The sequence below is a fragment of the Salvelinus namaycush genome, chromosome 25, assembly GCF_016432855.1.
Source record: "Salvelinus namaycush isolate Seneca chromosome 25, SaNama_1.0, whole genome shotgun sequence".
NCBI classification, from domain to species: domain Eukaryota; kingdom Metazoa; phylum Chordata; class Actinopteri; order Salmoniformes; family Salmonidae; genus Salvelinus; species Salvelinus namaycush.
Genome location: NC_052331.1, coordinates 40,222,527 through 40,236,787, shown reverse-complemented (window position 1 = coordinate 40,236,787; position 14,261 = coordinate 40,222,527). Strand labels below are relative to the sequence as shown.

Below are 14,261 nucleotides of genomic sequence, written 5' to 3'. Positions count from 1 at the left end.
CAATGGGTGACATGTCTGGTGAATATGCAGGCCATGGAAGAACTGGGACATTTTCAGCTTCCATAAATTGTGTACAGATCCTTGCAACATGAGGCCGTGCATTATCATGCTGAAACATGGTGATGGCGGCGGATAAATGACATAACAATGGGCCTCAGGATTTCGTCACGTTATGTCTGTGCATTCAAATTGCCATCAATAAAATGCAATTGTTCTCGTTGTCCGTAGCTTATGCCTTCCCATACCATAACCCCACCACCACCACCAGGCTCTGTTCACAACTTTGACGTCAGTAAACCGCTCACCCACACGACACCATACACGCTGTCTGCCAGCTGCCTGGTACAGTTGAAACTGGGATTAATCCGTGAAGAGCAGACTTCGCCAGTGTGCTAGTGGCCATCGAAGGTGAGCATTTGCCCACTGAAGTCAGGTCAAGACCCTGCTGAGGATGACAAGCACACAGATAAATAAAGGTTAAATCAAATAAAACATTTATAAAAAATATGAGCTTCCCTGAGAGAGTTTGTGCAGAAATTATTCAGAAAGTTTAATCATCTGTCTGGGTGGCTGGTCTCAGACGATCCCGCAGGTGAAGCCGCCGAATGTGGAGGTCCTGGGCTGGCGTGGTTACACGTGGTCTGCGGTTGTGAAGCCGGTGGACGTACTGCCAAATTCTCTAAAACAACATTGGAGGCGGCTTATGGTAGAGAAATTAACAATTTCTCTGGCAGCAGCTCTGGTGGACATTCCTGCAGTCAGCATGCCAATTGTTAGCGCACTCAAAAACAGAATTGTGGAATTGTGTTGTGTGACAAAACTGCACATTTTAGAGTGGCCTTTTATTGTCCCCAGCACAAGTTGTACCTGTGTAATGATCTTGCTGTTTAATCATCCTCTTGATATGCCACACCTGTCAGGTGGATGGATTATCTTGGCAAAGGAGAAATGTTCACTAACAGGGATGTAAACACGTGTGCACAAAATCAGAGATAAATACGCATTTTGTGCATATGGAAAAATGTCTGGGATTTTTTGTTTTAGCTCATGAAACATGGGCTAAAACCCTTTACATTTATATTTTTGTTCAGTATAAATAAAACCATGATCAGCTTGTTTTGGATTAAGCAGAGGTATCAGGCTATTAATAACCAGAAGTACAAAAAACATCACTATGTTAGTTAGCCCACACAAATGATCATGTAGGCTACCATTTAACTAGGAAATGCAGTCATCATTATTTGATTATGAGTTGGTATTAAACATATCAGGAATGCACAAGAATGTCAATAATGTGTAGAATGCAATAAAACCATGAAATCATTATGCTATATCAAATGCCCTGTTATCAACACAGTTGGTTAAATTGCATATAAATGGCAAATTGCATTCCTTTTTTAGGGCAAGCCCTTAAAATCCATTGACCTAAATGTTAACATATGAGCGATTTTTAAATGTTTAATAATTGAGGCTTTTGTTGTTGTTATTACAAGGCTGGATGAGTGGGGCAACCTTCCCCTCTTCGAAAGAGGCAGAGATGAATCGTATCCACTATGAGCTGGAGTACACCGAGGGCATCAGCCAGCGCATGCGCATTCCCGACACACTCAAAGTGGCCCCCGAAAACCAACATGGGCTGCTGTCTCAGCCCCTGGCCCCCCACATGATGCATGTACCAGAGAGGATTGTGATAGCAGGTGAGCAGTGTGTGGTCTACATCAGTCGTTCCCAAATTGTGGGGAGGGGCGCCCCCCAACAAAAAAAGTTATATTTTGATTTATATATACACTACCGGTCAAAGGTTTTAAAACACCTACTGATTTCAAGGGGTCTTCTTTATTTTTACTATTTTCTACATTGTAGAATAATAGTGAAGACATCAAAACTATGAAATAACACATATGGAATCATGTAGTAACCAAAAAGTGTTAAACAAATCAAAATATATTTTATATTTGAGATTCTTCAAATAGCCACCCTTTGCCTTGATGACAGCTTTGCACACTCTTGGCATTCTCTCAACCAGATTCATGAGGTAGTCACATGGAATGCATTTCAATTAACAGGTGTGCCTTCTTGAAAGTTGTGGGCGGAGCAGTTGCCGTACCACGGGGTGATACAGCCCGACAGGATGCTCTCGATTGTGCATCTCTCGATTGTGCATCTAGCCAATTTAATCATTAAAAATTGCATGTAATAACTGTATCACCTGTTACTTTAAACAATGCCACTTTATATAATGTTTACATACCCTACATTACTCATCTCATATGGATATACTGTACTCTACCATCTACTGCATCTTGCCTATGTTGCACGGCCATCGCTCATACATGTATTTATATGTACATATTCTTATTCATTCCTTTACACTTGTGTGCAAAAGGTAGTTGTTGTGAAATTGTTAGATTACTTGTTGGATATTACTGCATGGTCGGAACTAGAAGCACAAGCATTTCACTACACTCGCATTAACATCTGCTAACCATGTGTATGTGACCAATAAAATTTGATTTGATTTAAAACTGTCTCTCATGAGGACCGCCACAGGAATGGAATACCCAGAGTTACCTCTGCTGCAGAGGATAAGTTCCTTAGTTACCAGCCTCAGAAATTGCAGCCCAAATAAATGCTTCAGAGTTGAGATGCCTGTTACTTCTACATCAACTGTTCAGAGGAGACTGTGTGAATCAGGCCTCCATGATGGAATTGCTGCAAAGAACCACTACTAAAGGACACCAATAATAAGAAGAGACTTGCTTGGGCCAAGAAACACGAGCAATGGATATTAGACCGGTGGAAATATGTCCTTTAGTCTGGAGTCCAAATTGGAGATTTTTGGTTCCAACCGCCATGTCTTTGTGAGACGATCTCCGCATGTGTATTTCCCACTGTGAAGCATGGAGGAGGAGGTGTGATGGTGTGGGGGTGCTTTGCTGGTGACACCGTCTGTGATTTATTTAGAATTAAAGGCACACTTAACCAACATGGCTATCACAGCATTCTGCAGTGATACGCCTCCCATCTGGTTTGCGCTTAGTGGGATTATCATTTGTTTTTCAACAGGACAATGAACCAACACACCTCCAGGCTGTGTAAGGGCTATTTTACCAAGTAGGAGAGTGATGGAGTGCTGCATCAGATGACCTGGCCTCCGCAATCACCCGAACCTCAACCCAATTGTGATGGTTTGGGAATCAAATCAAAGTTTATTTGTCACGTGCGCCAAATGTTATTATCTTACCTTTATTTATCTACAGTAGGCAAGTCCGTAAAGAACAAATTCTTATTTTCAACGACGGCCTAGGAACAGTGGGTTAACTGCCTTGTTCAGGGGCAGAACGACAGATTTTTACCTTGTCAGCTCGGGAATTCGATCTTGCAACCTTCCGGCTCCTAGTCCAATGCTCTAACCACTAGGCTACCTGCCGCCCCACTGAATACAACAGCTGTGGACCTTACAGTGAAATGCTTACTTACTAACCAACAGTGCGATTAAAAAAAATTAGTTAAAAAAAATTGGTATTATGTGAAAAGTAAAGAAATAAAAACAACAGTGAAAATAACAGTTGCGAGGCTATATGGTTAAATAAAGGTGAAATACAGTATTGAGGCTAAAAACAGGCACTGGTTAGTTGGGCTAATTGATATAGTATGTACATGTAGGTATGGTTAAAGTGACTATGCATATATGATAAACAGAGAGTAGCAGCAGCGTAAAAGAGGGGTTGGGGGGGAGAATGCAAATGGTCCGGATAGCCATTTGATTACTTGTTCAGGAGTCTTATGGCTTGGGGGTAAAAACTGTTGAGAAGCCTTTTGGTCCTAGACTTGGCGCTCTGGTACCATGCGGTAGTAGAGAGAACATTCTATGACTTGCGTGGCTGGGGTCTTAGAATTTTTAGGGCCTTCCTCTGACATCACCTGGTGTAGAGGTCCTGAATGGCAGGCAGCTTAGCCCCAGTGATGTACTGGGCCGTACGCACTACCCTCAGTAGTGCCTTGCGGTCGGAGGCCGAGCAGTTGCCATACCAGGCAGGGATGCAACCCGTCAGGATGCTCCGATGGTGCAGCTGTAGAACCTTTTGTGGATCTGAGGACCCATGCCAAATCTTTTTAGTCTCCTGAGGGGGAATAGGTTTTGTTGTGCCCTCTTCACGACTGTCTTGGTGTGTTTCGACTAGAGGTCGACCGATTATGATTTCTCAATGCCGATACCGATTATTGGAGGACAAAAAAAAGCCGATACCGATTAATCGGCCGATTTATTTTTTAAAAAAAAACTTTTTTTTTTTAAATATATATATATCATACACACACACATTTTTGTAATAATGACAATTGCAACAATACTGAATGAACAATGAACACTTTTATTTTAACTTAATATAATACATAAATACACACACACGCACACAGCTCTGAAGTGACAATGATACTGAAGAGTCTGCTTAGGAGACAAATACTCTCAACTGTTTGAATAAAAATAGTTTAAGTTACCTGTGATGAATGTTGAAAACAAAAACCTTAATTTCTATATGCAGGAAATCCTATTTTAATAATGGGCATGGTAAGAATTGACAACCAAAGTGCGAGTCATAATTCCCATGACACCTAGCAAAATCTGAAAAGCGGTTCCTTCATTTATTGCATAGGATATTCTTTAGATTCACTTAAAATAAGGTCTGTGTTTCGTGTAGGCTTACATCACCGTGCCAATTTTATAACTGTGTAGATATCCATAGGACAAGGTAACTCTGATCAATATTGGCTAAATATAAGCGAAGATAAAAAAAATTGTAGAGTGGATTTATGAAAATATGTTGACAAACGTTACCTTATCCTAGTGAGATTTACACGGGTATCAAAACGTCGAGGCGGTTTAAGCCTGCACGAAACACAGACCTTATTTGAAGTAGATCAAGACATTCTCTGTGGAAGACATGAACGGTAAAATAACGAAGGAACCCCTTTCAAATTCAGCCGCAAGTTATTACAGGAATTATAACGCGTCGACTATTTCTCTCTAAACCATATACCTTTGACTAATCCGGAAACTATCACCTCGAAAACAAAACATTTATTCCGTTCCGTATTTTATCTAACGGGTGGCATCCATGAGTCTAAATATTCCTGTTACATTGCACAACCTTCAATGTTGTCATAATTACGTAAAATTCTGGCAAATTAGTTCGCAAAGAGCCAGGCGGCCCAAACGGTTGCATATACCCTGACTCTGCATGCAATGAACGCAAGAGAAATGACACAATTTCACCTGGTTAATATTGCCTGCTAACCTGGATTTCTATTAGCTAAATATGCAGGTTTAAAAATATATACTTGTGTATTGATTTTAAGAAAGGCATTGATGTTTATGGTTAAGTACACATTGGAACAATGACAGTCATTGATTGATTGTTTTTTATAAGATAAGTTTAATGCTAGCTAGCAACTTACCTTAGCTTACTGCATTCGCCAACAGGCAGGCTCCTCGTGGAGTGCAATGTAATCAGGTGTTAGAGCACAGGTGTCAAACTCATTCCACGGGGGGCCGAGTGTCTGCGGGTTTTCGCTCCTCCCTTGTACTTGATTGATGAATTAACATCACTAATTAGTTAGGAACTCCCCACACCTGGTTGTCTAGGGCTTTATTGAAAGGAAAAACCAAAAACCTGCAGACACTAGGCCCTCCGTGGAATGAGTTTGACACCCCTGTGTTAGAGCATTGGACTAGTTAACTAGTTTTGCAAGATTGGATCCCCCGAGCTGACAAGGTTAAAAATCTGTCGTTCTGCCTTCCTAGGCCGTCATTGAAAATAAGAATGTGTTCTTAACTGACTTGCCTAGTTAAATAAAGATTAAATAAAGGTGTAAAAAAATATATTAAAAAAATACCGATTTCCGATTGTTATGAAAACTTGAAATCGTCCCCGATTAATCGGCCATTCCGATTAATCGGTCGACCTCTAGTTTCGACCATGTTAGTTTATTGGTGATGTGGACACCAAGGAACTTGAAGCTCTCAACCTGCTCCACTACAGCCCCGTTGATGAGAATGGGGGCGTGCTCGATCCTCTTTTTCCTGTAGTCCACAAACATCTCCTTTGTCTTGATCACGTTGAGGGAGAGATTGTTGTCCTTGCACCACACGGCCAGGCCTCTGACCTCCCTATATGCTGTCTCGTCGTTGTTGGTGATCAGGCCTACCACTGTTGTGTCACTGGAAAACTTAATGATGGTTTTGGAGTCGTGCCTGTCCATGCAGTCATGAGTGAACAGGGAGTACAGGAGGGGACTGAGCCCGTCAGGAAGTCCAGGATCCAGTTGCAGAGGGAGGTGTTTAGTCCCATGATCCTTAGCTTAGTGAAGGGCTTTGAGGGTACTATGGTGTTGAACGCTGAGCTGTAGTCGTTGAATAGCGTTCTCACAAAGGTGTTCCTTTTGTCCATGTAGGAAAGGGCAGTGTGGAGTGCAATAGAGATTGCATCATCTGTGGATCTGTTTGGGCAGTATGCAAATTGGTGTGGGTCTCTGGGATAATGGTGTTAATGTGAGCCATTACCAGCCTTTCAAAGCACTTCATGGCTGTGGACGTGAGTGCTACGGGTCTGTAGTCATTTAGGCAGGTTGCCTTAGTGTTCTTGGGCACAGGGACTATGGTGGTCTGCTTGAAACATGTTGGTATTATAGATTCAAATCAGCGACATGTTGAAAATGTCAGTGAAGACACCTGCCAGTTGGTCAGCACATGCCTGGAGCACACGTCCTGGTAATCCGTCTGGCCTTGTGAATGTTGACCTGTTTAAAGGTCTTACTCACGTCGGCTACGGAGAGCGTGATCACACAGTCATCCGGAACAGCTGATGCTCTCATGCATGCCTCACTGTTGCTTGCCTCGAAGCGAGCATAGAAGTGATTTAGCTCGTCTGGTAGGCTCGTGTCACTGGGCAGCTCGCGGCTGTGCTTCCCTTTGTAGTCTGTAATAGTTTGCAAGCCCTGCCACATAAGATGAGCGTCGGAGCCGGTGTAGTACGATTCAATCTTAGCCCTGTATCAGCGCTTTGCCTGTTTGATGGTTTGTCGGAGGGCATAGCAGGATTTCTTATAACCTTCCGGGTTAGAGTCCCGTACCTTGAAAGCGGTAGCTCTACCCTTTAGCTCAGTGCGAATGTTGCTTGTAATCCATGGCTTCTGGTTGGGGTATGTACGTACAGTCACTGTGGGGACGACGTCTTCGATGCACTTAATGATAAAGCCAGTGACAGATGTGCCATCGGAAGAATGCCATCGGAAGAATGCCATCGGAAGAATCCCGGAACATATCCCAATCTGTGATAGCAAAACTGTAGTTTAGCATCTGCTTCATCTGACCACTTTTTTATAGACCGAGTCACTGGTGCTTCCTGCTTTAATTTTTGCTTGTATAAGCAGGAATCAGGAGGATTGAGTTGTGTTCGGATTTACCAAATGGAGGGCGAGGGAGAGCTTTGTACACGTCTCTGTGTGTGGAGTACAGGTGATCCAGAATTTTTTTCCCTCTGGTTGCACATTTAACATGCTGATAGAAATTATGTAGAACTGATTTAAGTTTCCCTGCATTAAAATCCCCGGCCACTAGGAGTGCCGCGTCTGGGTGAGCGGTTTCCTGTTTGCTTATTTCCTTATACAGCTGACTGAGTGCAGTCTTAGTGCCAGCATCTGTCTGTGGTGGTAAATAAACAGCCACAAAAAGTATGGATGAACACTATTTGCCAAGACTTTGGTCTACATTTTATTATAAGATACTCTACTTCAGGCGAGCAAAATCTAGAGACTTCCTAAGATTGTGCATCAGCTGTTGTTTACAAATGTGCACAGACCGCCTCCTCTCATCTCACCGGAGTGTGCTGTTCTATCTTGCCGGTGCAGCGTATATCCCACTAGCTGAATATCCATGTCGTCATTCAGCCACGATTCCGTGAAACATAAGATGTTACAGTTTCTGATGTCCCGTTGGTGGGATATTTGTGATCGTATCTTGTCTAATTTATTGTCCAATGATTGCACTTTGGCAAGTAATATTGACGGTAACGGCAGCTTTCCCACTTGCCTTCTGCGGATCCTTACGAGGCACCCCGCTCTGTGTCCTCTGTACCTGCGTCTCTTTCTCTTGCCAATGACGGGGATTTCAGCCTTGTACATCCTGTGCGTCCTGCTTGTTGAAGAAAAAATCTTTGTCTAATCCGAGGTGAGTGATCTCTGTCCTGATATCCAGAAGCTCTTTTTTGCCGTAAGATACAGTGGCAGAAACATTATTTACAAAATAAGTTACAAATAACGCAAAAAAAAAAACACATAGCACAATTGATTAGACACCCGTAGAAAAGGAACTCCGCCCGGCTTTCAACTTACTCTTGAAAGTTGTAATAGTAGAATGCACAAGGTGCATTTTCTAAATTGGGTAGTGCATCATCATTTCCTCTTGTCATGTCAGTCATTGCAGAACTTAGAGAGCTATTTATAACTTGTCAGAAAAGTCCAGATCAACTTGCTCATGTCAGCTAATGTTTTTTTGCTAGTTATTTTATCCCATAGATTTTGTTGTCATGTTTGAGTCACTCCTATCACATTAATGCACATTAGACATGGAAACATGTGTAGAATTGCAAGAAAAGTAGGTTTAAATCTGTCTAATTCTTTACGCCAATGAGTGGTGTGAGCAGTTTGTGTCATGAACAATGCTTGTGCGTATGGGAATAGACGTGACACGGGATGTTCCCCAATGCTGGAAGTGGGGCTGGAGGGAAAAAGTTTTGGAGCCCCTGGTCTACATGATACATGTACCAGAGAGGATTGTGATAGCAGGTGAGCGGTGTCTGCTCTCTGGACAGAGCCATCTGGTTGTCAGGGTGGTTTTGTAGGGAAACCTGGAGAGAGCCATCTGGTTGTCTGTGGGGAAACCTGGAGAGAGCCATCTGGTTGTCTGTGGGGAAACCTGGAGGGGGCCATCTGGTTGTCTGTGGGGAAACCTGGAGAGAGCCATCTGGTTGTCTGTGGGGAAACCTGGACAGAGCCATCTGGTTGTCTGTGGGGAAACCTGGACAGAGCCATCTGGTTGTCTGTGGGGAAACCTGGACAGAGCCATCTGGTTGTCTGTGGGGAAACCTGGACAGAGCCATCTGGTTGTCTGTGGGGAAACCTGGACAGAGCCATCTGGTTGTCTGTGGGGAAACCTGGAGAGAGCCATCTGGTTGTCTGTGGGGAAACCTGGAGAGAGCCATCTGGTTGTCAGTAGGTCAGTCCAAATGCCTGTTGAGCCATTGTGCTGACAAGTCCAGCTAGTCCTCCCCTGTTTCAGTCCGTGTTCTTCCGTTTGTTGACTAATGAACATGACACTGTCCTCCTTCCGCCTTCTCCAGGGGACGATGGGGACTCCCGTTACTCCCGGCCCAGAGACCTAGACCTGATCCAGTCCACTCCTCCTGTGGATTTACTGGACATGAAGGCGCCGCCACGAATACTCACCCTCAATGAACATTCCCTGGACTCCCTGGAGACTGACCAGGCTCCCACAACACAGGCCCACGCCAACCAGGGGGTGAGTTTGTGTCAACGGTGTGACGTCATTAGAACTACACAGAGCCATAAATGGTTCTCAGAAATGAGAAATGTTCTACAAAAAAAAAATGCTTTTCTATTTGGAGCCTTCTATTTGGAGCATGCTAACCTGGGTCTGGTTTTTCATTATTATTCATGCTACGATGCTAACACTAATCAGCGGGTAAGTAGGCCAACCCAGGCCTCCCAAGTGGTGCAGTGGTCTAAGGCACTGCATCGCAGTTGCTTGCTGTGCCACTAGAGATTCTGAGTTCGAGTTCAGGCTCTGTTGCAGCCGGCCGCGACCCGGGAGACCCATGGGGCGGCGCACAATTGCCCCAGCGTCGTCCGGGTTAGGGGAGGGTTTGGCCGGCAAGCATGTCCTTGTCCCATCGCGCACTAGCGACTCTTGTGGCAGGCCGGGCGCAGTGCACACTGACACAGTCGCCAGGTGCACGGTGTTTCCTCTGACACATTGGTGCGGCTGGCTTCCGAGTTAAGTGGGCATTGTGTCAAGAAGCAGTGCGGCTTGGTTGGGTTGTGTTTCGGAGGACGCATGGCTCTTGACCTCTCCCGAGTCTGTACAGGAGTTGCAGCGATGAGACAAGACTGTAACTACCAATTGGACCAAAGAAAAAATGGTAATAAAAAGTAGACCAACCCATACTGTATGTTTGGTATCTTACTCTAAGGACCGCCAGTTACTTCCTAGTTATCCGTTACTACATTTCCAATTAGGCAGAAATAGTCCTATCACTTTAAAATCTAAGGCTAAAATGAAAATATAGCGATCCCATCATACATCCCTGATGTGCCCCATACACAGGTCCACTCTCGGTCGCTGAGGGAGCGCACTGTGAGCGATACAACCAGCATCCGCCAGAGCGGCCCGGCCAACAGAACCCACGTAAGGTAAGCACCAGCCCAGGTGTGAGGGAAGCATTGGAAGAGTCATCGCTTTCTTTCTCGTAGTTATGAAATGCCTAATTTCAGCACCCAGAACGAGATCTGGCGTGGCCAGCTACTTGATTTGGTTCTTGGGGCAAAAAGGCTTTCAAATCTGAACTAGATAAGTCCACGCAAACTCACTGTCAAAGACCCTTCCTAGCCCCATCCTTTCTGGAAAGTCCCCCTGTTTTTACAATATTTGTATATGCTGCATGCTAATAACATGGAGGTATATGACAATGTTTTCAAAGCGACTATTTTGCAGATAACTAGTGTTTATTAGAGAATTTTCCGGTTAGAATCCCTGTTCCCACTCTTAGCACCACTTCGGCGAAATCATGATTCGTAAAAATAACTGCTGGAAAGGATCGCTGGTTCGAATCCCCTCGTCGACTAAGTGAAAAATCTGCTGATGTGCCCTTGAGCAAGGCACTTAACCCTAATTGGTCTTGTAAGTCGCTCTGGATAAGAGCGTCTGCTAAATGACTAAAATGTAAATAAAAATGGTGTCCATGAGTTCATCTGACTCTGGGTCTTTATCGCCAAAAGTATCCCCTTTAACATTTAAATGTAATCTGTCACAGGAAGAATCTCATGAGGACCAAACATTCAAATGTTGCGTCTTTCCTCGGAGACTGGGATTTGATGGATAATGTGCAACAATTCTTCCAGTGCGCTGGTTTTGGACTAATCCTAATTTTGCGGGGATGCACCCCCCCGCATCCCCCCCCCCCATCGAGCAGTTGGCCGGAGCCTAGATTTGGTTCTGCGTTGCCGTGATTAATCACGAGAGACTATGAAATGCCTATCTCTCTTCATCTCTCTCAATTCCTTGACATGTCTTTGCCTCTCTTCCTCTGTTTGTCCATCTCTCTACCTTCTTTCAATTTTCCATCCCTCCCTTCATCTCACTCTTACATTTTTTTTCCCTTCTCTCTCTCAGTGTAACCCTGTCCCCCGTCGCCCCCCCTCTCCGTGCCTGTCCTCCACTGTGTACCCCTGAGGACGTCGTGAACCTACAGTACAGTGCTGGAGGGTTGTTGTCCTATATCCAATGCACCACGCGCCGGGCCTACCAGCAGGTCCTGGAGGTCCTGGAGGTCGACATCCACCGCAGGTGACCCCCTTGATCTCCTCAGCCACACACATGTTGCATTCTGAAAGAAGAAAAAAAATCACCCTTTTTCCTAAGTGTGTGCACTTGCACGCTCCCGGTCATGGATTTAAAAGCATAAGACTGGTGTAAACATCGACCGGAAGGAGTTTCCACCCTTGTTAATAACATCTATGTGAGAAAGTGTGCTAGTGCATACTTCAGGAGTAGTCAGTGTGTGCCTCATGCTTTCTCTAAGCTAGGATGAGATTAAGATATATTATCTCTAAGTAAGCTGTAGTGCGTAGCTACTGTCAACAGATTTCCTTGGGTCTATTTTATCTTGTGACATCAGTCATTCTCTAGGAGAACATCAGACAGTCAGTCTGTTTTTACAATAGCCCCTTTTTTTATATATATTTTCTCATGATGACTTTGTCCTTTTTTTCCGCTGAATCAAGGTGATTCTTGACGTGTGTGTGTGTGTGTGTTCTAATGGAATAGCATTAGACTGCATAGAGTTGGCTCATGATCGCCTCTGTTAGCTCAAACACTGCTGTATTGGCACCTAGCCTGTACTTACCCTCTCAATAATGAAGCTGAGCTCGGAGTGGTGATGGCATGTTTAGCGCCACTAAAACTGTGTTTTTTAAAGTTGAAAGACCATTCAAATGCTCTGAGTCAAGTATTTACAATGTTACTAACCAAGCCGGAAATGCAGTCCATCAGTTTGGGGAAACTCATTTTACTTCGGAATATAGATGTTGGCTTTTGCAGTGTTGCAGCCAGTAACTTATTCAAATGTAACTTTTTCCATATATGTTAAATCCATTTATGTTCTGTCGTATTATAAATATGTTCTGCTTTTTGTTTCCTGTAGGGCTGGTCACTTGGCCCTCGACATGGACATGACCCCTGACGATTCAGGCTTAGTGGACGCCTCGTCATTACGGCGACAGGTAGTCAAAGCATTGTACCCTGTGTTGCCCTCCTATCCAATTATATTTATTAAATGATTGATTACCTTCCAATTTATATATTGATCAAATGAATAACTGTAGCTAACGCATAATGGGTATCAGAGGAGGCTGGTGAGGGGAGGATGGCTCATAAGTGAATGGAAAGGTATCAAACACATTGCATTCATTTCGTTCCAGGCATTATTATGAGCCCGTCCTCCCCTTTTTAAAGTGCCACCAGCCACCACTGATAGGTATGTAATGTATAAGTTGATAAATTGTCTGACTCACAGAAATTGAGTCAATTCCATTTCAGTTCGGGAAATGACATTTTGGGGATGTCCTGAATTGATGTGGAATTGACACTCTCCCAATGAAGAAAGAATAAAATGGTCTCTATAAGGAGTTTTCAATCCACTAAACTGAATTTCATTTAATTCACTGAATGGACTGAATCAACTGTTCTGATGAATCATCATTTTTAACAAACTGATTCACTACATTCACCTGCTTATTCAGATTGTGAAGCTGAACCGACGTCTCCAGCTACTGGAGGAGGAGAACAAGGAGCGCTCCAAGCGAGAGGTGATTCTCTACTCCGCCACCGTGGCGTTCTGGCTCATCAATACCTGGATCTGGTTCCGACGTTAGAACCGCACGGAACCCAATGACCAGGACCTACACTGTCATTTAACCAGAAATATCTCAATTCCTTCTACAGATTGTAACACCAGATAATGTGATTTAATCAAAACAATGTTTTTATCTAATATACTGGGAGTTGCCGGTTAGGTACTGTTTGGTGTAGCACAGAACATTTCAGACCGACCTTAGTTTGGCGATACTGTCCTCATCCTCTCTTTGTAGCAACAGGAGTCTCATAACATGTCCTTGTCCAGGGTGCAAGGGGGTCCATGACATTTTTATTTTTTAAATGCTCTGTTATTAAAATAAATACTTTTTATGATCCGTGAAGTAATCCAACAATGTGTACACCGCCATCTTGTATATTTCAAGTCTTCTCACATTGATCGAGACAGGTGTCTGTCATCACTTTGGGGTGGACCCACCTGTTTGGAGCAAAACTAAATTGTGGAGGGGGGGTGGTGGTATCTATGACAACTCCGACTGCCTAATCTGTTGGTTAAAAATATGGCTTGGATGTCCCCATCGATCCAGATTGCTTGAACCAGTGAGGCTGCTGAAATTACAAGGATACAGGCAAAGGAAACCAGTGTTGAGATTTCTCCAAATGTAAGCATTTAGTTGCACGTCCTGTGTGAAGGGATTCGTACCATTACTCCATTTTATGGTGTGGATTGACTTTATTTCTCTCCTACCTCGATGTTGGCAAGAAGCGGAGCATGAGTCTAAATGTCTATTCATTATCATCCAATGAAGTCTTTAGCACTGTATGACGTAATTGCCGTGTGTGGAAAAAATAGTTTGAACTCATATTTTTCAGGAATAAATATGTATGTATCTTGTGGAATATATGAGCTAAGAAACATTGCGACAAATGTGATTATGTTCTGTATTTATCAGACGCTGTTTTCGCTGCACGAATCTGGCATCTTTAGTTGAAAAACAGTTTTTTTATTTTGTTTTCTTTAGTTTAACATTTATTTGTGTATTTTTATGTATGTATTTATTTTCTTTAGTTGAACATGTATTTGTGCATGTAT

At 43.5% G+C, this 14,261-nt stretch overlaps 1 protein-coding gene across 1 annotated transcript; it reads left to right on the top strand.

The window, feature by feature from the left end:
- The first annotated feature begins 1,498 nt into the window (after nt 1–1,498).
- LOC120019945 (mitochondrial fission factor homolog A-like) lies at nt 1,499–14,142 on the top strand. The gene is made up of 6 exons (XM_038963356.1): nt 1,499–1,697; nt 9,399–9,577; nt 10,403–10,488; nt 11,408–11,641; nt 12,498–12,576; nt 13,096–14,142. Exons 1-6 carry the CDS (start codon nt 1,499–1,501, stop codon nt 13,225–13,227), a joined length of 909 nt encoding a protein of 302 aa, XP_038819284.1. The 3' UTR covers nt 13,228–14,142.
- Nucleotides 14,143–14,261: the final 119 nt, after the last annotated feature.